General features: G+C 47.6%; 1 protein-coding gene across 9 annotated transcripts in view; it reads right to left on the reverse strand.

The window, feature by feature from the left end:
- Positions 1-3,413: 3,413 nt before the first annotated feature.
- FYN (FYN proto-oncogene, Src family tyrosine kinase) overlaps positions 3,414-27,705 on the reverse strand; it is a 213,228-nt gene continuing 188,936 nt past the window's right edge. For all 9 annotated transcript variants that reach the window (XM_047735094.1, XM_047735099.1, XM_047735090.1 and 6 more), the window contains 2 exons: positions 16,690-16,821; positions 3,414-5,053 (listed from right to left, as the gene is read on the reverse strand). In XM_047735094.1, coding sequence (XP_047591050.1) covers positions 4,845-5,053; positions 16,690-16,821 — 341 coding nt within the window. In that variant the 3' untranslated portion in view covers positions 3,414-4,844. The remainder of the gene's footprint in view (positions 5,054-16,689; positions 16,822-27,705) is intronic.

Genomic DNA, 27,705 nt, shown 5'->3' on the forward strand with positions numbered 1-27,705 from the left:
CAGTCACACCCCCTGGGTGGCCATCACCCATTCAGCCACCATCCATCCATCCAATGTCTACCAGCAGCTCATCATTGCTCTTGGTGTGGGGAGAAGACTGGTGAACCAGTTAGGCAGTTACTGTGCCCAAGGAACTCACACTCCGGCAGGAAAGATGCATTAAAAGAAGAGTCATGTTATTAAACACAGTATTACAGGAGTAGTAGTTATTCCGAAAGAGAGCACAGTGTTCTGGCTGCTGGAGGAGTAGTCGTTTGTCGCCGATCACATTCTCCTTGGACTAGTCCCTGCCAAGCTGGGAAAAGGCTTATTTTTATGTTCAGTCTTTAGAATTTTGAAAATAAAGACATATCTCCCCCTGCCCCCATAGGAGTCTGGATATTTTGCATGTTGGAAAAGAATGAGGCATGATTTAGGAACTTATTATGAAAAGTTTCTGGGAAGATAGGTATAGATACATTATGAAGGTCTATTTGAGATTTCAAAGATATTAAAGATACTAATTTTTCATTATTTTCTTTGCTGTAGTTGTCACCTATTTTTGAGAATTAAATAAACATACATTACTGGTACTCGTTAAATCTGTACCCCAGTCTCATTTTTATTTTTGAGCTCCCTTCTCCCTACCCCCAGATTATTTTTTTCTTTCCTTCTTTTTTTCCCCCTTTTTTTGCCCCCCTCTCCCTCCCTTTCTTCCTTCCAGCAAATATTTTGGGCAGCCTAACTGAATCCCCACAGCATAGTATCTAGTGATAAGAAAGCCAACAAAAGCCATCTAAACCTATTATACTACATTTCAGGAACAAAAGGACCAAACACCATTTTATCCAAATATAGCTTGTTAGCCTCTTCTGTCAAGTGAGGCTCCCTTGTCCTGAGCACTGACACAGGGACAGATGACATCCCTCCGGAGGTAGGCTCCCTTGTAGTTCCCCCTCGGCACACCGCAAAAACCTCACCTTCTTTCAAGACTCGTGAAAGAACCATTCCAATTAGTGCAGTATACATTCTTCAGGTCCCGTAGGAAATTTCAGATAAAAATTCTGCAGCTCCAACGCTACTAGAAAAATCCTCTGGTGCCAAGATTTAACCACAGGAGGATTCCTGTCTTTCTCCAGGCGGGTAAACACCCTCTGGCACCTGTCAGAAAATCTTCAGTAGTGTGGCTGTATTTGAGGGTTTATGAATACCCTTCACTTCTCTGGGGGAGCTGCCTGGCTCCCCATACACCTTTCTTTGCCACAACTGAGTCAGAGCCAAATAAATGCATCATTAGCTCGGCCTACACCCGGGGGCCCGAACCCACCGGAGGCCCCGCAGCCCCTCCTGGCTTGTGGGTCTTCCCAGCCCACCAGGGCACCACGGACGAAGCGCCTGGGAGATCGTGAGCTGCCGTGGGCGTGGGTGAATGCCCGTCGTGTTATCACATTTTCAGCGTCTGAGCTTTGTCAAGTGGTCTTCTCCAGTCGCTCTATTATTCGATTTTGAGAAAATAAAAAAAAGAGTGTATTAAGAAGTCCCTCTCTGCAGTGCAGCAATGCCGGAAGCCCGCTCTCCTAAGGCAGCAGAGAGAGACTAGCAGGCTCCCAAAGACAAAAATCTCACCATCACCTGCGGCTAAGGTCACAGCCATACCTCGTTATACGGTGCTTCGCCGATACCGTGTTTCTTCCACATGGAAGCTTGTGGCTTCCCGGCGTCCAGCAAGTCTCTCAGCGACAGGGTTCCAACCGCAGGGGAGGGGCTCACTCCGCAGGGCTCCGTCTGATTCTCGCGATATTTCATCCTTTCTCGTTATTCTATTTGTTGATGAGCTGTGGTCAGTTATTCCCGCTCACTGAGAGCTCAGATGCGAATCAGCATGTTTTAGTAATATTTTAAAATTAAGTTCATGGTTTTTTTTGTGTTTTTTTTTTTGACATGCTCTTGCACACACACTTAGTAAACTACCGTATCGTGTAAACATCACTCTTCTATACACTGGGAAACCAAAGCCTCCATTTGACTTGCTTTATTGAGGTGGTCTGGGTTGGAACTTGCACTATCTCTGAGGTATGCCCGTGTTTTTCTTTCTTAGCCAGACATCTTTCTGGTCAGTGAATTCAGTTTCCTCACTCCACACTTCTACAGCCTGGGTGGGGGAGGGAGGCTTCTTGGAGGTGTTGGGAACCCCCGCAGGCGGTTTCATTTGCCTCGACTGGTCTAACGCAGGAATATCTCTGGGCAGCACAGTAGCTTCTGGAAGAAAAACCCTGAAAACGTCTCTGATGTCCCTGTATCTGTAGCTACTCTCTCATCCTACAGCCCCACCGTGTTCAAGAGCATTTTGTCAGATTGCCCTTGAGTTAACCCAAGTCCTTGGTTCTGCTTCATAGGAGAGAATCCACAACAAACTCAACTGATGTGTTAAAGGCTACACTTTGGTTTGAAGAAACCAAATTTTGTCTTAAAGAATCTCTGTTTAAAGCAGGTTGTAACTTTTTTTTTTTTTTTTTTTTTAAGGACCGAGTCAGAAACATAAATAACAATCCTCTGGAGAATATTTGCAAATTATCCAACCTAGTGAAATGTGAAGATGAAAAACAAAGTTATCTTTAAAAATATCTAGAACATGTTAGTAAATTGCCCACTAATGTGATAGTAATTGTTGAAGATGTTTGTTTTTTTTTTTTAATCAATTTAGCAATTGCATTAATACCAAAAACAATACCAGAAAGACTTGGTTAACTAGAAAATCCCTTTGTTTCAACCACTTTTTTAAAATGTTGGAAACCCTTTCTAAATATAAAGGTTATTTGGCAAGAAAACTCTCCTGCTTATATAACTCCACATGACAGCAATCATCTCCGAATTACAGGATCTTAGATCTGTAGGAACCTATGGCAAATCTCATCCAACCCCCTTATCTCTACAGACGGGACCCAAAACAGAGGTGCCAGATGGCTGCTGAGGGTCCCACAGCTGAATGAGTGCACAGCCAGGCACCTGGACAGATAGTGCAGTCTACCCACTGCCCCTCCTACCACATGTGGTTGTTTCCCTGCCTAGTGACACGCTGACAGAGGTAGAGGACCACGGGAAATACATACACTGGCTCTAGGGCATTAAAGATTCTTCTTGTAATTGTCTTTCTCCTACAGGTGGAATACAGAACATTCCAGTTAGAGATGATGTCTGATAGATTGAAACGTGAAAGTATGCTTAAGCTTGCTTTAATAATCCTCTGAAATAGCTCAACAATGGCCCATCCTTTCTAGGGGAAGAACCCACTCCTAGTGTTCTGAATGTTTCTGTCACTTGGAAGTCACTGTACAATGGTTAAACGGGCCAGAGAACTCCTTATCACCTGGTGTGGGACAGATATGTCATTACTAGAGTACCTTCCATGCTTTAAACAAATGAGCAAAAAAAAATTCAAATGTAAAATGCTCTCTTTTTAATTACTAAATTAAGAAAGTTAAACAATTTAAAAATGTAAACTCACAAATAAATCATAACAAAAAAGGAATTAAGATTTCAGAGTCGCTACCCAGTATTAAAAACTTAATAGAAATAGGCTTTTTGATTTGTTGTTGTTAAACATGTAATTCAAGGTTGGTACAAACAGCAACTAAAAATGTAATTTTTTTTCTTTTTTTCTTTTTTTTGGTGCATCCCCATGAAATGTAAAGTAGTGCATAGTTATTCCACTGGAGACTTCTTGGACATAGAGAAAGTCATTTCATTAGCAGTACAGAACGTTTAAAACACTTATTTTACAATGGGAAATGTCCAACCCCCACCCTCAGAAATTTTAGTTGCATGAGAAAGTTTAGCAGGTCGCCATGATTCTAATGCTATGGGTTTTAGACCATTTAAATGTGGTTACAAGGTTTATTAAATAAAAAAAGTTTGAAACATTTCAGCATTCATATTTTTATACAAGAAGTATGTGTGGTATCCATCTTCCAGTTCCCCTGGTAGATATTGGCCATTTGCTTGCTTCAATATGCTTTTAGGCTTCGAGAACAGATCGCAGTTAAGACAAAGCAAATACTGGAAACAGAACTTGTGAATTCAGCTCTGGGGCTGCTTGGAAAGAGTCAAAGGAACAGCCATCTACAGGTATAATCATGAACCAAAATAGTGCAATCCAAATTAAAAAAAAAAAAAGAAAAAGAAAAAAGAAAAAGGATCATGCTTTGCAAAAGCCAAAAAGGAGGCCACTGGTTTGCAGAATGATACCAGTGCTTTTATGCTGATTTGGCAGTAAAATCCTCACTCTGGGTCCCGAGGCTTTATGGCCAGGTGGGCCATGGTCTCCACGTTAGCACCCACATGGTGTATGTACAGGGACATATATATGATATATATTCATATTATAAAAAAGAAAAAAAAACACCTGTCCTGATTGGTTTTTGTTAAAACATGAAAAAAAATTTTATTGTTTTAGACAAAGAGGCCACTTTTGGAAAATAATACTTTTTTTTTTAGTTGAATCAGGTGAAGACAGTTAAAATCACATAGGATTTGCATTTTAAAAAAAGGAAAGCACTAGGGTCGTTGGCACTGGAGTAACTATTTACATTGAACAGAGGTTTGGCCTTTTACATCACATCGATACAATGCATTTTCCAAAAGTCTGAGAAATAACAAGGTTCTGTCTCGTATGCTTCACAGAGGAGGTTCGGATTTGGGGACAAGTGTCATTAATGAGGGCCATGGAAGTTCGTCAGCTTCAGAGTCACATGCAATCTGATCCGGGACGGCTCGCACTGCTCGCGCAGCTGGCTACGGAACTGAAAGCTAATGGGGAGGGGGCGGGGAAGCCTCGCCGAGAAGGCCTCTCTCTGCGGACCCCGGCCTCACAGGTTTTCACCGGGCTGGTACTGGGGCTCTGTGGCGGTGAAGTAGTCTTCCAGGAAGCCCTGCAAGTACTCGAAGGTGGGCCGCTCTTCCGGGTCCTTTTTCCAGCAGTGGATCATGAGCTCGTGGAGAGAGATGGGGCAGTCCTGCGGGCAGGGCATCCGGTAGCCGCGCTCCACCTGCTCCAGCACCTCCCGGTTGTTCATGCCTGCAAGACAAGGCGGTGAGTGCGCCGCCCCGCCGCGCCCCTCGCGAGGGGGTGGGGAGGGTTGCGGGGGCTCGGGGAGTCCGGCCCTTCATGGGACGCCGCCCCCCAGTCCCAGCTCAGAAAGGAGCAGCGACTGCATGCGGAAAAGCTGGGTGATGAATCTCGAAAGCGTCGTCCCCGAAAGGAGCCAGACACAAAAGGCAACGGACTGTATGATTTCATTTGTGTGAAGTTCTAGAAAAACCAAAGCTACAGTGACAGAAAGCAGATGAGTCGTTGCCAGGGGCGAGGGGAGGGGAGTGGCTGCCAAGGGTCAGGGGTCAGCAGTCTCTGCTGTAAAAGGTCAGAGAGCAGATATTTGAGGCTTTGTGGGCTGCCTATGATCTCTGTCGCATAGTATTATTTTGAATAGCCCTTAAAAAATATACAAAACAAAAACAGGTGGGAGTTGAATTTGGCCCACACAAGGTAATCTGCCAGCTCCTGTTCTGTATCCTGCATGTGGTGGTGGGGCCCTTTCTGCTTGTCAAAGAGCAGTGTTCTTAAAATGGTTGAATTCTGTTGTATGTAAATTACAATTCAATTAAACCAATCAAAAACTATGAATGAGTCAGACCCCCCCAAAATAAATAAATAAATGAAAAGAAATCCGTGGAATGAAAAATACACTATCCCGTGTTTATAGCATCTATGAACTCCATCTTTGAACTTCCTAAATTTGTTTGGCTTCTACCCGGGCCAGCTTCTACCCCACCAGCTGAGATCTGCTATTGTGTCCCCATGGCTGGGCACCGTCTGGCCCAGTGACCCCGAGGTGCTCCGGGATTTGGTGACTTTGATGGGGAGGCAGGGCGCCTCCTGGGCCCGTGTTTACTGATGACCTTGGACAGGCCATTTATCATTTGAGACCTCTGTGACCCTCCGGGGGAGCTGCCTCATGTTGAAACCTCAGGCTGCCCAACACAAAGGGGAGACCTCTGGGGGAGAAGGCAGCCTCCCTGCGTGCTGGCCTTCCTGACGGGGCAGGAAATACCATAGGTGGGGTGAGGTGAATGTCCCTACCCCTCTCCCAATCACTGCCAGGCACTCTTCCTACTTCTCCTTCCTCTTCCTGCCCTGTTGCCTTCTGCCACTGCCCGCCAAGCACTTGTATGTTTTGGCTGCTCCTTAGCCCCAAGCTTGTAATCCGGAATCCTCCCCAACTTCTGGCCTGGTTTATTTACAAAATCAAGAACCTGGTTTCAAGCCATACAGAAACCTAGAGAGACGTCTTCCCCTAGGTCTCAGGGATGTCAGCCGAAGACCACAGCGTCTGCGCGTAGCAGCTCCCTTCAGCTCTGGGGGAGCTGGGCCCAGAGCACAACCCCGTCCTGACTTTTGGGGTCTGTTGCCATTCTCTTTGTTTTCTTGTTACTTTTGGAACTGGGTTTATCCTGGCTCCCAGGCTGTCAGTCACATGTGTATATGAGCCTTTTTGGGATGCTTTTTTATTCTCTGCCACTGTAACTTCTTGTGATAAAATCCATGTATCATTATTCCTGCTGTGTTGAAGTTGGCCTTCGATGTGATTATTCCAACAGAAACTTGCTCACGTTTTGGGAGTGACCCTTAGTTTAGCGAGAGGGCTTTAGTGAACCAGCATGGGCCCCCTGCCTCCACGCTTTGCCTGACTTCACAGGCGCCCTCTGCAGTTGGGTGTTGGGTCAGCTTTGAGGCTAATTAGCTGAAATCCTCCTCCAACCGCTGAAGACTCGGAGGGGGCGGGGAGCTGGGAGCAAGCGGAAGAACACGCTGCTACTAGCAGAATGTCCTATGGTGCTCTGGACAAACTGGGTGAGGGACAAGGACCAGCATTTCCTTTTCCACCATCCTGAAACCCAACAGGCTCTGGAAACACGAAGTTCTGGTAACTCACCTGGCAGCAAAACAGGTCTGAACTGACCCCATTTGGCCATATAACCCAAGGCTGTTTATTGTTTTTATGTATTCATCCATACTGCTATAGAAGTGATAATGTCTTATTTGAATATGGAGTGTAGCCTCAGACTCGAGGATGTTACCTGGTCTATGCACAGTATGGGTTTTTTTTTTTTAAGATTTTATTTATTTATTTGACAGAGAGAAAGAGATCACAAGTAGGCAGAGAGAGAGGGGGAAGCAGGCTCCCCGCTGAGCAGAGAGCCTGACGCGGGGCTCGATCCCAGGACCCCGAGACCATGACCGGAGCCCAAGGCAGAGGACCAACCCGCTGAGCCACCCAGGCGCCCCACTATGGATGTTCTTTTAAAAAAAGTCTGATTCTCGGGATGCCTGGGTGGCTCCGTTGGTTAAGCGGCTGCCTTCGGCTCAGGTCATAATCCCAGCGTCCTCGGATAGAGTCCCACATCCGGCTCCTTGCTCGGCAGGGAGACTGCTTCTCTCTCTGTCTCTGCCTGCCACTCTGCCTGTGCTCACTCTCGCGCACGCTCTCTCTCTCTCTCTGACAAATAAATAAATAAAATCTTTAAAAAATAAAAATAAAAGAAAAAAGTCTGATTCTTGGGCACATCCGGTCCCAAGAGTTTTGGCTGGGAGGCTCTGGCCTGAGTGATGGCAGCGACCACATTCCAGCTCGCCCAGAAAGGTTAGGCAGCCAGTGTCCTCACGTATGAGGAATGGCACTCTCTAAAGCCTTTGCTTTGTGTTTGACTACCGGCCTTGGTTTCATATCTTGGAAGCCATGCTGCCCGAACCTGCAGAAATGCCCCTTGTCCCGCCCCTGCCAGGAGCCTTTGGGAACTGGGAGGAAAGAAGGGCAGAAGGTCTGAACCTTGGAAGGCTCTTCTGGAAGGGGTTTCACCTCCCCTCCACTCTACCCCCTGGGCCCCAAACGCCTTCTAATGCTTTATTCTGGCAATGAGACTGTCCAAAATGGCACCATGGAGTTTAATTAAGCGTTCTCCTATTGCTCTGTGGAGCTTATGTCAGTAAATGTTTCATTTCATTAAAAAACAAACTACTCAAATGGAAAGATTTCATGTATTTTTTTTCAACTCTTAGTTTAATCTCTGCCAATGGAAAGTTTAATTGGCCACTTGGGTCATGTCTGTTTTTCCAGCAGTCTGCCCAAGTCCCAGACCCAGCAGATAGAGCAACTTGACCCTATCGTGTAGCATCCCCCGAGACAGCACACTTCCTGGGCGGAGGTAGCCAGGGGACCCATGCAGGCGCCAGCAGGCCCACACCATCAGTCACAGGCCCACTACTGTCTCGCTCCGCCTCCTTTCCTGCCTGACTTTCCCCCTGCTCCTCCTCTTCCTTCTCTTCTCATGCCTTCTCTCTCCAGACTTCCTCAAGGCATGGGGACCATATGTAATCAGTTCCACACCCTGGGCCAAACCGAAACATACCAATGACAGCTTTGCCAGAAAAGTGGGAAAAGAGACAATGCACGTTCGGCTGACATTGACGGTGTGAATGGGGTCAGCTCTCTCCCTGCCGTCCTAAGCCAGAGCCCGCACAGCCAAGCCCAGACGGTGCCTTCCCCACCCTGCGTGTTCAGGAGATGCCCTCTGAGCAAGGCTCACTTAGGTTGGTTTTAACTCTATAAACAACAGCCAGATTAAGTGGATTGTGTTCTTATTTAAAGAAATAGTATTCTCGGGACGCCTGGGTGGCTCAGTTGGTTGGGCGGCTGCCTTCGGCTCAGGTCATGATCCCAGCGTCCTGGGATCGAGTCCCACATCGGGCTCCTTGCTTGGTGGGGAGCCTGCTTCTCCCTCTGCCTCTGCCTGCCACTCTGTCTACCTGTGCTCTCTCTCTCTCTCTGACAAATAAATAAATAAAATCTTAAAAAAAAAAAAAGAAATAGTATTCTCAGCTATAAGAATTTTAATAAATCCAAATTTGATAAATTCCAAGAATTTTTTTTTTTAGCAAAAACGGGCTTTACTCTATACATTCCCATAAAGATGAGCTTATTTCATTTTTCTTTTCAGATGGTTTCATATTTTTATTACCAAAATAACTTGTTCCCCTCTTTTAGCCACTTTCCCCAAGACGCTGACTTTACCTAGTACGTGGGAGGTGAAGGCCGGGGACCAAGGAGGGGCTACACGTGAGCCTGAGTGCGGGGTGCTCAGAGGAGAATCTGGAGGGACACGGGGCTTCCAGACAGGAATCTCGTTACCATACTTCCTATCAAGGAAGCAGACAGGGAGGGAGGAGGGCACTTGGGAACGTTTTTCCTTTTTCTCTCTTTTCATAGGGGGTAATGCTGGCCCAGAAACAGCAAAGGCAGAAGCTTGAAAACATGGCCTATGGGCACGTTTTAGGGAAACACTGTCATCAACAGTTTGGGCCTCCAGGTTTCCTAGCAGGAGCTGCACGAGAGACCATTTGTCAGCAGGAGGGGGTTTCTCTGCCACCAGGAGTGCCACCAGGAGTGTCACAGTCATGAAGCACAGTTGGGTGTATGCCCTGGTTCCCAACCTCCACGTTGGAGGAAGACTGGGTTTGGTGGGGGGACTTGGTGGCCAGTGCCGCCCCAACCCTGTCCTTTTCTGTCCCCACATGCAGCCCCTAGGTCTCTACCCTCTCACTAGATCTGGAAAATGGGCCATTTCCATAGGTCACAGTGGGCGCAACTCACTGGTCCTCAGTCCACAGAAAATCTGTGGGGCCTGCTGTGCTGGGGTTTGCTTTCTAATTCCTCTTCCCTACATCCTCCATGGGACCTCCTGTCACCATGGATTTCTGGCTTTCAAACATGGTTGCGGAGAGAGAGCTTCACTGCCAGTCGGTCTGCCCAAGGCCCTGCAGCTGAGACTCTCCAGCCAAGGGACTGCCCTCCCTTTTTGTCATTAGGGCCACACTATCCTTTCTAAATCATTTTGCTGGTTTCCTCATGGTTTCTGAATTAGGGTCAAGCATCCGACACTTACCACACGTGGCTGCCCACAATGTCGGTTTTCATGTGTGTCTGTTTTCTTTCCCCCTCCCCTTCTTTTAGATTGTCCCATTCCTGTCCTTCCAGCCACCTACTAAGTCCACAGAGCCTCCCTCCCTCTCTTCTGTCAGATTCTTTGCAGAAGGGAAAGAAAGTCATTTCCCCTGGCAGAGCCACTCCGCACCTCTAACTGATGACTCAACCTCCCTGGCCTCAGTTTCTTCATTTGTCAACAAAATGCCTCCACGGTCACTGTGCTTTCAACTGTTTAAAAAACAAAACAAACAAAACCAGTTTTCTGTGAAAGAGGCGGGTTTGGCCTTAAGGCTTCCCCTGTGTGCCACTTCCTAATAGGGATCCCGGAGGGGCCAGCTCTGTGCCATCAGGCATTTTTACTGGTAGCGGATCAAGTCTGCATCTGGATGTGACCATGGGTTGCAAGAACGTGGATTTCTGCGCCATGGGAAAACTGAGCACTTTCACAATGGGAATGATGGGAGGTTATCAGACGTTGAGATTACTTTTGCAAACGGAGCTTTCCGTTCAAAGGAAATTAAGCTCTATTGTGCATCAGGCTTTCGTCAGGGGCTCCCCCTTCTTCTCTGCATAAACCCTGTGAAAAGCTCCGTCTGTGTTTGTCTGTTGGGCAGCGCCAGGCTAATCCAGGGGAAGGAGGGCTGGGCTGATGGCGCTTGCTCAGTGCGACCCTGTGCTGCAGACCATCACGTGCTCTAGTGGGCTTACGAGGCGACAGCAGGAGGTGGCACATTAGGTCTGGTGAAGGATCAAAGTACAAATTTAGGGCAGACAGATACTGATCAAGGAGTGCAGGCAAATATAAAGGGGTGACTCTAAGAAGGCCCACTAATGTCCAGTTCTCTTTCTCTGGCCTCCTTTGCCCAGCTAACCTCGGAGCAGCTGTTTTTATTATGCCCACCGTATGAATAAGTACAGAAACGACTGCGACTCAGGGGCCATCATACAGAAAGATCATCTGAAGCTGGTCTTGCCTCAGAAAAGGAGAAGCGAGGAAGAGCGTGAGGGTGTCCACCGGGAAGGCCGTGGAAACACTGAGCTGAGAACGAACGGCAGCAGAACGCAGGACTCAGTATAGTGGAAAGTTCCTCTCTGGCTGCCCTCTCCACGTGTCTTATCCTCCCCTGCTTTTACCTCTCACCAGCCACACTGGCCAAGAGAAACCTTGTAGGGAAAGGTGGCAGCGTGACCCCTGGGCACTCCAGGCAGGCTTCCTGCTCTGGGGGAACTCAGGAGCTGAAAGGAGAAGCCCTGGGGACTATGGACAGGGGCAGGGAGGGCAGAGGACAAAGCACCCTTGTCTGAGGGTGGAGGTTCCATTCTGCTTCCCATTTTCCTGGCCGGAGAGTCTAATCTTTCCCTACCCCAGGAAAAATCTGATCTGTTGGCACACTGAACATAGCAGGAGTACTAAGAGTGCAGGTGATGGAAATGGGCTGCTGAACACAGAGGAATCTACGTCTAGAATTCAGGGCTGTAGGGCATCTGAGTGGGGTGGAGGGAGGAGAAGGGTGGGACTTCTAATTCCCTAAGGAAGGTGGCTTCTAGCTTCACTAATTTCCCTTGTCTCTTCCAGTCACTGTCAGGAGACGGGATATAGTCCCAAAAGCCAGGCAGCTGTCATTACTAAAAGATTTGAAAGTGCTTCAAATGCATGGATAAATGTGATGTGCTTAAGAGAAGGCTCCTGCTTGCCAGATCCTGCCACATTCACAAAGCAGGTTTTCAGCTGCGAGCCAGGGCACGGAACGGCCAGGACAGTCGCCTAGAACGGTACTGGAACGTGGTGTTTCAACCAACCACAGTGTCAATTTCCCAGAACAACTCTGAGGACAGAGGCTATCTCATGGCTGGGACGATACGTGCTATATTTATGTGTGGAGATGATGGAATAGAGTTAAAAGCCTTTGCAGGTTATCAGTCAAACTAAAAAAATCTTGTTTTAAAACCTCATAGGCATCATCTTTTTTTTTTTTTTTTTTTTTTTTTCCCTATCCTGACCTTCCATCCATCCATTCATGTGCTTACACGTCTTGAAAGTCTACTATGGGGCAGACACTGCTGGGCACTGGGAATATCGAAAGGAGCTCCTGTCCCCTCAGAGCTGCTGTGAATTCCAGACTCAGGGACGGGGGCTTTAATAGAGATGCACTGTGTGTCGTGGGAGCAGGCAGACAGGGCAAGTCTTTTGGTATGGACATGAAGAAAGCTACATTGAGGAGGTGATGTCTGGGTTGGGCTTTGCAGGATTCTGAGGCAGACAGTGAAGCCAAGAAGAGCAACTCACACCAGAGGGACAGCTCAGTGTGAGGTCTGGGGGTGGCAAGAGAGAAACCATGTCAGGTCATGTCGCTCTCCCACTCAAGCCCCTCAGTGACTCTCTCACTAACAACTCAAACTAAAGTCCTCACAATGACCTAGGAAGGCCCTATCTGATCTCCCCAGGGCCTCTCAGACCTCCTGTTCCTCTGTTCCACCCACACTGGCCTTCCCTGCTGTTTTCAGGGCCCGCCTTCCTCGAGGTCACCCTCCCAGTGAGGTCCTCCCTTGCCACTTTCCATCCCCTTCCCAGTTTTACTCTTCTCCCTGCCGGTTACCACCAGCCAATACAGAATAGAGTTTGCTTATTATCTTTGTTTATTGTCTGTCTCTTACAAGAAGAGTAAACGCTTATGAGGGCTTATGAGGGTGCAAGTTTTTGTCTGCTGGTTCAGCGCATATGGCAGGTGCTCAATAAATATTTGTGGAATGACTCACGACGTCCCCTCCCCACCCCCCTCAGGGAAAGAGTTATTAAGGGCCATGCAAACTTAAGGCTTCTGGAGTTTATCTGGAAGGAGAAGGGAAGCCACAGACGTTTTTAACCAGGAGAGAAAGAGAGCTGGGTCTCTGTTTCTGGGATAACATCCCTGGTGGTGACAGGGAAAGAATGGGTAAGGGGGCAGGAGAAACCGAGGCAGGAAGTCCCAAGAAGAGGTCACTGCAGAGTGGATGGCCTGACACAGGGCAGTGGAGGTAAAGAGGAAAATAAGGATGTGAGGGAGGGTTTGAAGGTGCCTAACTCTGATTGTATGCATGAACCCCAGAAAACTCCTTTCATGGAAGTGTTGTCATTTCTCACGTTCAGCAGCCCATCAGTACAAAATCCAGTCTAATCTCAACGCAAAGGATGGTTCTGCACCTCAGCTCACAGAAAAGCAAGGCCTGGTATGTGTTCGAGTGCGGCTGCTCCCGGGGAATCCGTAGAGCAGAGCTGTGCTCTGGAACTGTGTGCAGCTCTGTGACACGTCTTGGAAGCAACCTTTGTCTGGGCGGGTGGAGTGCGTGCAACTCCTTTCCGCTACCTCTCTGTTAATCTCAGTGTCACATTTCAGTACTTTTTTCTTTGGCTCTAGGGCTGTCATTCCATTTGAGATTGTCCTTCTTCCCTTCCTTTTAATCCATTCCTTTTACAGAACTCGCTAACTAACCAGCCGGTCCATGTTTCATTGTCTCCTCTCATGTGGTCACACATCACATGCTCCACTCTAGGCTCCTTCTCTGATTCTTACTTCTGGAACTCCTGTCATGCTGGGCAGAAATGCCGGGAAAGCTTTACGAACCCGTGGGTAAGTCACCTCCATTCCCTTGACCTCCATCCTCATCTACCAGCCAAAGGCCCTTTCCTCTGTGTGAAGGTAACAGAAGGTCATGCTCAGGTATGAAAGAATTCAGAAAAATACCGCCACCTACTGTTCTTAAAAAACGAATTACTTAAAAATAGACTAGCCAACTGAGAAATTTTTGCATGGAGATGTCAGGATGGAAGGCATGATGGGCGGGGACTGGGAGTCCGTCCTAGGGTACCCCCAACAGGCACAGGGATTCGGCGTGGTAGAGAAGCAATCCCTGGGCACACACTGACTGGGCCACACCAGCAGTGAGAATGTGGAGTGGAAGGTCCTTCCTTTCACAGTGACGTCTGGATGAAGCTTAATGACACTGTGCCTTAGGAATTGTTACCCTTCATTAAGGTAATAGTCCTGTAATTGGAATTCTTCTGTAAAAGCCTCTCCCTCAAGAAGAGTTTCCTCTAAGATCCAGAAGTCCAATTAAATAGGATTATAACTATGTTAAAAAACAAAAACAAGAAGCCCCCATGGCTAGGAACAGGCCTGGGAACAATTTTCTGTGGCTGCTGGCTGTTTGTGGCTAAGACGCAGCTCATGTCGCTTGCCCACTGACACAGCCCACCCCCAATCCCCTGCCCTCTTCTGCGGACCCTCCTGGCCCCAGAGCCTCCCTGTGGCAGTGTATGAGGCCCCCATGACGACGACGACATGTTCTGGCCAGCCTTTCCTGCTGCACATCCAGGCTTCACGCCCCCACCCTCAAATTCCTTCTCCTGCAGCTCCTTGAATGAGCTCTGCCCTCCTAGGCCTTGGTGCTTTCCCATATGCCAATCTGTATCCAGGATCTTCTTCCCTCTTCCTTGACTTGCGGAAGAAACTCTGCTTGTCCTTTCCATGAAGCCTCCCAGACACAACCAGCCCTGCTACCTCAGAGAAGCAGGGAGGCTCTCCCAGCAGCTGCTCTGAGTATGTAACTCTGCGCAATCCAGTGGACTCGGTTCTCATTGCAAACTCCTTTGCCCCTCACAGGACTCTGAGGGAAAGGCCCCTCTGCAGACACCCAAATCACGTGTCTCTGACCCCATTATCAGAATTAAGATTCGAGGCCCACAGGGGGTAAATTCAAGTAATTCATCCCATGAGGATGATTCCCTCTGATAATAAAGAAGTATCAGAAAACACTGATTTCTTCCTGGACGTGGTGCATATTTTATCCATGTGACTGTAAATCCCATGAGTGCAGGAACTAAATTTATTTGCTCATTGTTCTATATCCCCAGCAACCAAAACAGTGCCTAGCTCCAGGAAGCTTTTAATCTGTTTCCTCAGAGTGTGAATGTCTTATTTGTACTTACTTTCCAGGTAGAGCAAAATGCCCGGCACAGTTCACGCTCACGGACACTGAGCTAAGTGAATCTTAGTCTGAGTTACAAAATGAGGCCATTTTCCTTATGCTAAATCCAAACTTGGGCAAAGCCTCTCCCTCAGAAGCACACACCTGCCTGCCTTCTCTGGGGTCCCAGCCCCTGCCCCTTTGTCTTGGTTTCTGTGTGCAATCCAGACGAACAAAAAGTGGCTTTGTGTCACTGAAAGGAAAGCCTTTGCAGAAATGCAAAACAACATTAACCTTTTCCCCTCCGTGGCATTCCACACACTGGCTGACTGTAAACCTGGAGGGTCCAGGGAGAAATTTGTTCAAAATTCAGGCCAAAAAAAAAAAAAAAGTGTCTTCATGTCTTCAAAACCCCTGGACCTGCATTTATTTCCCCCCGAAGAAGCCACTCAAAAATGCCCACGCTGCTCTCCAGGCCCCTCGGGGGCAGCCCTTCCTGCCATGCTGGCTGGCAGCTCGAGGCGCGTCTGCCCACCCGTGCATGCGGGGACCAGCCACCGCCAGCCCATCAATAAAACTGGCTTCCACCCGCATCGCCAAGCGTCCCGTGCTGGTGCTTCAGGGACAGGGAATTTTGTTCATTTTGTCTCGGTGCCAAGCTGGCTCTCCTAGGAGTCTCAAGGCCACGCCAACCTGAAAAAAGATCCTCTCTCCCTCTCTGCATTCTCCAAAGATGACCAGAAATAATCATACAAAATGAACAAAGGGATTACACATTAATCTGCCCTCCCTGTCTCCTCTGACTGCAAAGATAGAATTACAAACCCAGGATTTGCAAGAGACATCAGTTCCTCATTAATCTCCACTATCTTTTTTTTTTTTTTTTTTTTTAAGCTCCTTTCTTAGGCAGGGGATGAGGAGGAGCTATGTTCTTTCTTCACTCAACAGTAACTGAAAAATATATCCTTAACATTTCAGAAAGCAGATCGCCCACGTGCTATAATATAACCACTGAAGCGTGGGAGGTGAAATGGCATGAGTGTCCTTTGCATCAGCATCTGTTGAAATTAATGAATTTAAGGGGGATCATCTAAGTCTGTGGTTTCTTTGAGAAGCATGAATCTGACAGTCCAGAAAATTTCCAGAGCCTAAGACTCTCCGATTTCTTTACTGTACACTTGCTTTCGTAGGGCATATTTTGACTGCTCGGATGGGCAGTGCGTGGCCTTGAAACCGCGTTTTGCAAGTACCTCTGCTCTGTCTGGCCATCTGGGGCTGGGGCCTGCAGAGAGAGCAGGTCCTGGCATTTTCCTGCCACGTTTACTCCATGGGTCAGTGCTACAGTGTAATCAAAAAGCAGTGGGGGCCCTTCTCCTTCTCTTCCCTGCAAGGGTCTGCAAATTCTCTTTGCGTAAAGCCGTGCCAGAACCCTTGTTCCTTCTGGAGCCACAGCTGCGCGCCCCTACCCAGAGAGCACAGGCTCCGCAAACTGGGGTGGGCTGCAGCGCTCGTGCTAGCTGCTGTTTGCACGAATCCCGGCACACCAGGTGCGGCAGCTGCTTGTCTCCATGATGCCCACGGGGGCTCCCAGTTCTGCTTTTCCCTGGCTAAATCCCTGTCCAAGTTCCTCAAACTCACGTTGGGCAGAAAGTTGAGGGTGAGGCTTGGAAGGCAAAGTGGGAAGAGAGCCTCCAATCCGAGGCCCGCCTTGGCTAGGTCCCGCTCTTACCTGGGTACGGCACTCTTCCTTTGGTGACCAGCTCTGTGAGTAAGATTCCAAAAGACCACACGTCAGACTTGATTGTGAACCTCCCATACAGGGCTGCTTCGGGGGCTGTCCACTTAATGGGGAACTTTGCACCTGCAGAAAGAACACGCGGTGGGTGACTCGGCAGGCAGACAGCATGGTCCGGGGGATGGGGCCGGGGGAGGATCGCTAGGAATTTTGCAAAGGAGGTGGGGAAGGCTGCAAACAAGAATGGACTTCAGTCGAGCAGCTGTGGGGTCTAGTCTTGGCTCTGGTGCCTTAAGCGAGCTCGTCAAATTTTATTTTTCCCATCAAAAGGTTGATGTTCAAAGCCCCTTAAAGTTCTGGCTTCTAGAACTTGAATCTAGGACCACACTGAATGTCACAGGACTGATCTGGTTGTGGGGCTGGCTTGCGATTTAGGAAACTAGTTTTACATGGTTTTTCTTTTGCTTTGAAATGATGTCATATTCTAATTAATACATAGAGTACTGAATCATAATGCTACTCTCACGAATTCTTTGGTAGAGAAGACCACAGTGTGCTTTTATGAGGTACACAGAAACCATATCCAACTACCATGCTTCTCCCAAAGTGAAGACAATTTGCTGTAGCCCATGTGTTTTGTAGAAATGGGCTCTATTTCCCAAGGCCTTCAAAATCCATGGCAGAGAAATGATTTCGCCTCTGGTTACTTCCCTCTACCTTTTCCCTCATCACTGATAGTGGCCATCTTTACTCCTGGGACAGCTTTTTCTTCTGTATTCTATGATCCCTTGCTTACCTGCCTACCTTTCTGCTACTGGTCAGAGAGCGTACTGTTTTAAAGAGCAGTCTTGCTTCAGTGACTATCTTATGAGTCTGATTTCTCAAGACCAAGCAACAAATTCATGGCCAAGTCAGTAGAATCTTTTCTTTGAAACTTCTCAGATCATTAAAAGAATCCTCTCTCTAATCCAAAAGGGAGGGTGGCATCCACCCTGCTCTTTATAAGGCTAGATGTGTGTACAGGGAATTAAAATTGATTTCAGCAGCCTGTGTGCTCACATATGAAGCTCAGCGATTATAAAGCAGTTCCAGAAATTTCACTGAAAAAACTAAAAGAAAAACACAAGGAATTTTTATTACTGATGTAAACACAATTATATATTTAAAGCATGTTAATTTTCTTAGAACCTCCTAAAAAAAAAAATCATACAAAGAATGATAGAATCAGAAATTTTTGTAGTATCTTCTACGAAAAGTCATAATATGCAAAAGTGGCAAATAATTAAAATCTTTAAATTAGCACGGTTTTAATAACGAGAGGTATGATAAATTATAGCAATTAGATTTTTGTTTTAAACACAGTACATGATAATGTCTTTAGCAAATCTACCCTGGCATTTTCTGGCAATATAATTTTCCTCTCCATCTCCTTTATGCCAGTGTGAAATGAAATTTAAAAAATCCTACTATTTCATTATGTGGCATCTCACATTTACACTGGAGCAGAGAAGTTCTTCTACAGTTTTCTTTTCCTTGTATGCACCGAGTTATTTTTAATTAGCTGTGTTTCTCAAGCATAATTATTTCTATCTTTTCTTAAGTGCTGCATGATTCCACACAAGGCCTGGTATTCTCCGAACAGTCGTTTTGTTTTTAAAGTTTCTTTCAAAGCGTTCTGCTGTGTGAGAACCTACCCTCGAGCATTCTGTTCACGCAGCTTTGGACTCTGAGCCGCTGGGATTAATGTGATAGATTTTCTTCAGTGTCGAGAACAGACTTTGCCCTGGACCAGACCTCAGCTGGAGTTCTCTTATTTTGGAGAATTAAAGGTATATTAAATTCATTCCTATTTAAACTATCTCTTGAGCCAAATGGCTTGGAAATCTATGTCCATCTCGAAAGCAAAAAGAACTTTCTTTTCTCCCCTGTGCAGACACAAATCCTGTAAATAAAATGATAAGCAAAAGGAGCCTTTCTTCCCACTTTGGAATCATTCAACGTTCATGCAGGGGTGTGTGTGTATGTGTGTGTGTGTATGTGTGTGTGTGTGTGTGTGTGTGTGTGTGTGTGTGTGAGTGTGCGCGTTCCTGAAAGGAAACTGTTCAAAATTTGGATAAAGTCATTTTGGATTTTCTAAGAGAAGACTTCATAATCTGAGGTGAACAAAATCCCAAACAAATGTCAATATCTTGGCCCGTTGGGCTAGTCAGGTTTATCGTTTTCTCATGACATCATCTGCAACAAGAATTCTAATATGTCAACCTTGAACAAATACATTCAAACGAAGGCTGTAAAAGATCTATGATAGGAGAAGCGTTCATAAATAAATTTATTTTGTGTTAGTTTTCTTTCTAAAATAAGCAATATATTCCTTTTTGGTAGAAAAAGAAAGAATGCCTTTGTCCAATTTCTCCTACTTCTTTTCAGCCTTGAAACAGCAGCCACTGTTGACAAAAGAAGCTTCTCTAAAGATAACTCATATTTTCCTTCTCACGGCAGAAAAAAGGTTAATAAATTAAAGCAGCGATAATCTGTTAATCATTAACTACGGTTTCAACAAAAGAACTGATGGATGTCCTCTCACTCATCTCATTACCTCTACTTCCCCTTGCCTTGGTTTCCTGCCTCCTGGGGGTACAGATGCAGCTTCAAATGGTTTGTGGCGGGGGTGGAGGGTGGGGTGTGTGGGGGGGCAGTGGGGTCTCTGTCTAGGGCCGGGCAGGTTGCACACTGCAAACCCCAGTCTATGAGAACAGCATCCCTGGGGCTCCGGAATACCACCTACACATCCGCACAGGCGCCCCTGCGGGGGACTGTGCGGGTTCTTAGCCTCCAGTGAAGTCAAGACAGCTCAGAAACCTGGAAGGAAGGATCTCCTGGGTGTAAACACTGCCTTTCCTTTGAAAATAAAGTTCTGCCCCCTCATGTTTTTTTCAAGTTATCATGACAGGCAGTGAAAGTCAGGATCAAAGTTGTCTCCTAGGCAGTATGGATTTGTAGAGAAAAGGAGACAGGGTCCAGAGGCCTCTTACTACAATGAACTTGGCCCTACTGTGTAACCAGCCGATTTGCAATTCTTGAAATTCTCTGGTTTGGGAGCAGGATTCAGAGGCCAACGCAATTTCCCCTCCTTTGCATCTTATCAGGGGAAACGTAGCCAAACACAGATTATCTGCAGGTAGCATAATCTGTGTCACTGGTGTCATGGGCTTTGGAGGACACAGGAACTCAGTGAACTTGTTCGATGTTTGGATAACCCAAAAAATAAAGAGATTTTCATCACTCTAGTGTTGATTTCTGACTAAGTTACTTTGATAGTTCAGGGTTCTTTGACGCCAACAGACAGAGGCCGTACATGATACATATGCATTTAATGCACAGACTTGAAAGCTCTTTCCACTGTTTTCCAGGCAGCGTCTGTAGATTTTGGACTTGCCGGGGGAAAGGCCTTGCAGAAAGCCTGACTTGGTGCTGTCACGGAGACCCAGTCCCTGAATCACCATCTGGACTTGCATCATTTACCTTCCTGTAATCCTAGTGAGGGCCAGCGAGACCAAGGCCGAGCCATTTTCTGTAGAGAGTAAACATGCCGGTGTTTTAGATAATAATCCGTCACCGACATCTCCATTGTGTTTCTCTAGGTTCCACTGAGAAGTGAACTAGTGAACTCAGTTGTCATGAGCTCTGTGTGACATGGGGGAGGGTACTCCCTCTCTTGGCTCCAACCGCTCTCCTGACTCCCGTGTCACCTGCGTTTGGTCACCCGATGGGCCCTCCCTCCTGAATTTCTGATCTGTATAATCGAGTCTCTGCTCTCCATCTCTGCTGGGAGGCCTCAACGGGCCTCACAGACACAACATCCGAAATTTACCTTCCTCAGAATTCTGCTTCTTTCTCACCGTTTGTTGCCTTGTAAACTGCCCAGCTGACGCGACCAGAATGCCGAGAATCCTTATCTGGGTGCTGGGTCTAACCGCCCATCCCCATCCCTCATGAGGCGGTGCATGGCCTGCCCAGGGAAGGAGCTCAGTCCACCTTCCCCGTGTCACCTTTGGCCCCCGCTGCTTTATCACCCTCCAGGCTGAGTCCACTTCACCGTGAATGTGTCTGGGCACTACCCTCACTCCAGTCCTTACTCGCCTGTCCCCTGCCTGCACTCCTGCAGGGGCCTTCCGGCTGGGCGCATGCGCACAGTCTGGTCCCTCCTCCCTACTGCTCCAGCCGCTTCCTGTTACTGCGCCCCCCCCATCCCATTGCCCTTCTGGATTGTTCCCACCTGCTGCAGGGCCATAGGGCAGGCTGTTCCCTTTGCTGAAGTCCCTACCCCACGGCTAACTCCTGCTCCTTTGCTCTTAGCCTAAATGTTATTTGCACGGGCAGCCTTCGCTTGATCACTAGGACCGGGGCTCGTCCCTAGCGCTGTGCCCCCAGAGCCTCTGGTTCTTTGGGGCCACTACTATTCAAGGGCAGATGAATACATCAGTTGTTTGAAGCATGCCTCTCTCAAGAGACAGAGACTCTCCTCGAGGGCAGGAGCATGTCTTTCTGGACGGCCACCTTATCTCCAGTACGGAGACCAGTGCCTGGTGCACAGAAGAAACCGGAGAAAGCTGTGTTGAGTGACAGAGGAACTGGACAGCTGCTTCGCCCTTCCAGGCAGAACCACCACAGCCCCTCAGGAGGCTTGTTATTAGTTCCCTGCTCTCCAGCGGGTCCTCTCCTTGTCCTCAGTGACCAGTGTCACTGTCTGCTACCATCTGGATGCCCTCATAAGGCTCTCAGCAGTGCCGACTACTGTAGAAGAACATCTGTCACACATGCCACTTAGAACACCGGGAAAACCCTGTGTTTTTCCGCCAAATGAAGTGTGGAGTGAATCCGAGGTGGAAGGAGCCCCAGACTTTGCTCGGTGAGGAGTGGGGGGCCTAGATCCCTAGAGCAGTAGCTGGGGAGGGGCTTATCTCAGCAGAAAACCTAGGTAGCCAGAGGCCTGGGGAGTGTTCACAGCAAAACAAAGTGGAAAATCCTTTTCTGAATAGAACGAGATGAAACAGGTAACTGGAGGCCAAGCACTCACGCTTCCCCCCACCCCACCCCCATGCCCCATCTTTCTCCGGTAGAATAAGGTTAACAGTCATCCAGGCTATAGGGACGGGAAAAGAGGGCTGTGAATATATCCAGTTGTCAATGTTTGCGCACACAGCAGCATCAAGCCCCCACTTCCCTGGCTGGTTTTGTTCTGTCGTTTCCTACTGTCAGTTTTTCTGGGTTTTCCCCTCGTGCCTGGCCCCATACCTGGTGCTAGGGACGCAGCAGTGAGCGCAACCCCTGGCTCTCATGGAGCTTGCAGCTCAGACTGGGACGGAGAGAAAACAGATGAGGGGCCATTATACATGCCAGGCAGTGACAGATGCTATAAAGAAGAATGAAATGGGCTACAAGGACAGATTTTTATGGGGCTTTGCAAGCCCCACTAGAGTCTTTGGATCCTATCCTAAGTGTGATGGGAAGCCACTGGGGCTTGTGAGCAGAACAGGATGACATCCCACCTCATTCTTTCTCCTTGTCTTTCAAGTGTGGAAGATGACATATCGTTACCTTGAGAATGATTTATGATGAGAAAGAACGTGTAAAGCATTTTGACTTTTCAACACTCTTGAGAAGCATCATGACATTTCAAGACCCATGGGTGACTCTTAGCAACGAGCATTGGGTAGATTATGCTTCTGTTGTCACTCCTGACGTCATGTTTGTTTAACTTGTGGACCTAGTCACATTTGTGCTACTTTAGCACACTGTTCAGTATGAATAATACTAATAAGCTCAGTAACAAAGGAGTAAAACTTAGCATACTCCAACACTTTGCAAAGCTCAAGCATTTCTATGAGAAATGAATTAATTATCTTCTCTGAGTTTATTCTTCCCTGATGTCCTTCCTTCCTTTCCAGCCTTTCTTGTGTCTCTGCTTTAGGCTCTTCTCCACCCTTCACTTGATAATCGCGAGTGTCCAGTGCTGGGACACTTTACTCTCTACTTACTACCCTGGGAGATACACCTTCTCTCAGGACTACCCCTGCCTATCATCTCCATGTGAATAGGCCTGGAAACACTACACAGACTCTGTTTCTCCTCCGAGAAAGTCCCAGTTCTTGATTTGCCTCTAGGGTGTCCCACCCTTATCTCAAATGTGGCAACTATGAATCTAAATTCATTATTTTACTAAGTCATCTTACTATGACTAAGACATTATGAAGGAGATTCTTGTACTAGGTGGAAAATGTTACAAAATGACAGATGACTTAAATGACTAAATCACTTAAAAAGCTTATTCTCACTTGAATATTTTAGGATGCAAATGGAGTACTTTTTTTTTTTTTTAAATATCCCTTTTCTGGGGGTCAGATCATCATTCTGCCAGGTTTCAAAATGGGGAAAGCGGCTGGAACTTCTCCCTCTCCTCAAACCTCCAAGCCAATCCACCATCAAGGTTTCTTTTCTCCCTCTCTCTCTCTTTTTTTAAGTAATCTCTGTGCCCAAAGTGGGGCTTAAGCTCATGACCCTGAGATCAAGAGTCACATGCTCTACTGACTGAGCAGGCCAGGCTCCCCATATCACCAAGGCTTCCTGTTTTTCTCTTTGACATGTCTCTCCCATTTGCCCTTTCTTGTTTAAGCTCTTTGCAGAAACTTGTCTTGGGTCCTTGTCCCCCTGATCAGTCCTCCTGTCTCGGTTCCTGGATTGTGCCCTGCCTTCGGCTCACTGTCCTTCCAACAGGTCACTTAAACATCAGCTCTCCAATGCTCCCCTCACCAACTGCACAGTGGGCCCCCCACTGCCTCGAGGCAAAATCCCCGGCCTTGTTTTCACACCTACGTATCTAATCAGCTTCAGCTCTTGCAACCCCAAACACATCTTCTCCTCTGGTCTGCTTTTCCAGAACCTGTACCCTGCCCTTGGTGTAGCCAGCCCTGCTTCTTATTAGCTTGTTCTAAACATCTTCTTTCCTTCCACCTGCTCAGTGGAAGCCTACTCATCTCAAATCCACCTTCCTCACGAAGTCATCTGTGATTACTTCAGCCTTCATTGATCCCTCCAATGCACTCGGAGCCAATCTTATAAATCATAGTTTAACACTCGGCAGTAGTAGCCATAACAATAGCTACATACATACTGAGCGCTGGCTCAGTGTGAGGCATCATGCTAAGTACTTTCCACGCAGGAGGCAGATGCCAATAATAGTCCTGTCCTCCACATGAGAACAGTGAATACAGAGAGGGAAAATGATAGGCCAAAGAACATGTGGCAATGGTGGAACTGGGATTTGAACCAAGAGCTTCAATGCCATATCCCTTGCTGCTGTGCCCAGTCCCCAACATGTCTTTCTGCTAGTTCTGCTGGCGTTATTTTTTATCTTCTTTTTTTTTTTTTTTTTTAAAGATTTTATTTATTTATTTATTTAACAGACAGAGACACAAGCGGTCAGAGAAGCAGGCAGAGAGGCTGATGTGGGGCTCGATCCCAGGACCCTGGGATCATGGCCTGAGATGAAGGCAAAGGCTTTACCCCACTGAGCCATCCAGGTGCCCCTATTTTTTATTTTCTTAAGTAGAATGTACATCCTTTGAGGTTGGAGACCATGTTCTGTACTTCTCTTCCTTGACAGTACCCTGCCTAAAGCTGCTTAAAGAGCAGCTGCTCCCCAAATCTTTAACTGGCTAATGGCAACTTGTCCTAGCCATTTGTCCAACACTGTGATGGCCAAACTCTCTTCCTTTACACAGATTTAATCAAACCAGAAGAAGGAAAGAGTGAACACACAGCAGTGTAATGAACTAATAATTATTTTCACTGTTAGTGTTTTAGGAATAAAATCATCGCTACCATACTCTGGGATGGTCTGACAGAATGTTCTTGGTTTTTAGGTGAAAACAGGAAGACCAGTTAAATTCATTAAGTCAGGACGGTTCATCCCAACCCCCAGGATCCATTCCAGTTAATGGAGGTCCTATATCCCTAGTGGCCAGGCAAGCTGTTTTCTTTGCTTCAAGTGGAAACAGTTCTCATTTGATTTGGTTACTCACCACACTTTATGCATCTTCATGTATTAAGATGATGGCAATGACATGGGAGATAGTCAAATGAAAATGGCTGAGACTTCCACTCCCACATCTACCTCCTGCACTGTGCATGTGAGGTGGCCAGGAATCAAGGAGAAAATGCTCTTAAGTGACAGTGCAAAGGGACCCACCCTGTGGGCTGTGCTGTGATTGAGGGCTCATTTGTGAAGGCCCAGGATGGCCACTGACAAAAGGAGCTCTCCGAGTCAGCAGATCTGGGCTTGCACATTCGATTTGCCGGGTGGCCACTTAAAACCTCCCCCAGCCTCAGTCTCCGTGTCTGTAAACTGAGACGATGATACCCTCATGAGCTTGTGGTGAGAATTATAAATAATGTAAGGGGTTCAGCACAGCCTCTGGCACCTTGTGACAGCTGCATAAATGCCAAGCATTATTCTATTTGGACAGTAACGCAAAGGCACTGAGTTGAGGCAGGTTAGCCAAGGCTCTCCAAACTTTGAGAGCGGGAAGGAGCATGAAGAAAACCCAGCGAGCTCATCCCTCAATTACTGACAGCTTACGGAGCATCCTGTTAGCCCCAGGCACAGGGGGAGGGCCTCCTGAGAAAACCAAGTGTGGGTGAACTTCCTGCCATAAGCCTTTCCAGGCAGGTGGGGAGACAGAGCTCACAGGCAAACCCAACAGACAGGTAAATAGATGGCGGCCCTGACTTTAGGAAAAAAAGGGGCTCAGGAGAGAGGAAAAGAGAACATGCACGGGGAGTGAGGGCTCTGGATAGAGGTGGCCACGCTAAAATGCTGCAGTGTGACCCTGTAGTTCTCCTGGGAGGGGCTCAGCCTGGAGGCCAGGACAGGCCTGCGGGGTGCGGGGTAGGGAGGTTGGGGGGGGTTGGGTAGCCAGTTCACATCATTGGGGGTGGGGCCAGCTCACATTATTGGCTCTTGGAGAGCTGGGCGGTCAAACCTTTTTTTCCTCCCCTGTGACCAGGCCAAGTCCATAGTCCTGTCTCAGAAACCATCCCTTCTGGCTAAAAAACTGGCCCAACGTGGAGGAGGCGAAGCCAGCGTGGAATAAAAGCAGCCAAATCCTTCCTACAGAGACTACAGTGGTGCCCCGATAGCATTTTCAAGGGGGGAAGGCATTCGCCTCAACAAAAGATGCTGTTTTTCTGAATTAAAGATCCATCCAGGGTCCCCTTTAATTAGAAAGCCACAAACTCTGCGAATTATTACATCTAAAATTAAATAATGTGCAGTGCTTTGACTTTCAAGTTACCCTGTGGAATAAAGGGAAAGAAATCGCACACCAGGCCAACAACAGGAAGCGGACTGCGTTGGCTGGGAGGGGTGACAAGGCAGGACCGGGACGGGATATCCTGTAGAAGCGGCAAAATCAAAGCTGACCTGACCTGGAACTCTGTGGTTATTCAAACAAAACAATGATTTCAAACCCAATAAAACCATGCAAAGCAAAACCCAGATTTTTCACGCTAGGCCAAAGGAATGACTTTCGAATCTCCCAAACATGTCTGGAGTAATACAACTGTGTGTTTCCCAGTTGTTCCTGGTGACGCGTTCTGTTGAAATTTCTACTTTTAAGTTCGTAAGATTTTAGCACCATGTTTTAAAAGTAAAGGAGAGGTACAGGGTGCAATGAAGTCACGAGATGTTTCATCTGAAATGTATCATGGTGAGCCGGGATCTGAGAAGGAAGGAAGGAGGCAATGAGGAGGAGGAGGAGGAGGAGTGCTGTCCTATCGGGGATGTTCGTGGAGGAGGAACAAGTTCGGCCAAGGAAGAGAAGAACCAAGGGCCAGAGGCAGGGCCTGGACACACTACACAGGCAAGGACCGACGAGCGGGGCGCGGATCCAAAGTCTGGCATGGCTGACTCCCTGGCAGCGATGCTCAGGCTGAGAGGGGTGAGGAAAGTCTCAAGGGAGGCCCAGAATGGAGGACCAGATGGAGAAGGGTGCAAGGTCCACTGGTGGGTGTTGAACACTGAATCAGAACACCCAGCCGCCAGGGAGAACGGGGGATGAGACTGTAGCCAGGGCACTAGGCCTGGCATCCTGGAGCTGAGGAAGGGCAGGCAGGAGGTCAACAGGGAAGGGCAGCACAGCCTCATGGGGAGGAGACCAGAAAGCCAGCTGGGACACTTCTGCAATCTGTGGGGGAGCCAGCAGGTGATGGGAAGCTGCTCTGGCACTTGTCTCCCTACCACCATTCCCAATGGTGACCACGGGCAACCCAAGAGAACTCTCCCCAGCAGCATAAAAGACCAGAACGCACTAGCATCTCCCGAAATCATGGGTAATGGTCCCCTTCCTTTCAGGAAGGAAATCTAAGAACCACCCAGACGACTTTGCTTATAGACTGCACTGGCGGGGGTTTAAGTGGTTCTCTTGGGTGGAAGTGGGTAAAGGAGGAATCTTGCTAGCTATTCTGGAACTATTCTAGAACCAAGGACCCTTTCAGCTTTCCAAGAGCCAAAAGAGAAGCAAAATCAGAATAAAGATTCTGATTCACAGCCCCAGTCGGACGGACACTACCTTTGCGAACTTTCATCCAGAATAACAGACAAGAAAGCGGTGTGTCGGGCTTTCTAGCCGTGTGGATACTGCTGTTCAGGGTGGTGGGGACTCAGACCTAAATAGTAAATGGGTGTCTGGGGATGCAGCTTAACACAAATTATTCCAGGAATCCAGCCGCCCTCCGAAGGGGCAGCAGGCCTGGTTCAGACTGACATCATGCTGCAAAGTATGCTGGGTGGAAAGGATAAGCACTGGGGTTGGGGAACTGCGAGGGAACAGCTGGTGGTCATATTGAGGCTTTGGTGGGAGTCAGCAAGAAATCAAAGGAAGAGAGGATATGCAGAAGACAATAACCACGTTGGGGCTGCCTTTTCCAACTGCTTCCACACACTGCCTGTGC

Source organism: Lutra lutra, chromosome 6 (assembly GCF_902655055.1).
Source record: "Lutra lutra chromosome 6, mLutLut1.2, whole genome shotgun sequence".
NCBI lineage: Eukaryota > Metazoa > Chordata > Mammalia > Carnivora > Mustelidae > Lutra > Lutra lutra.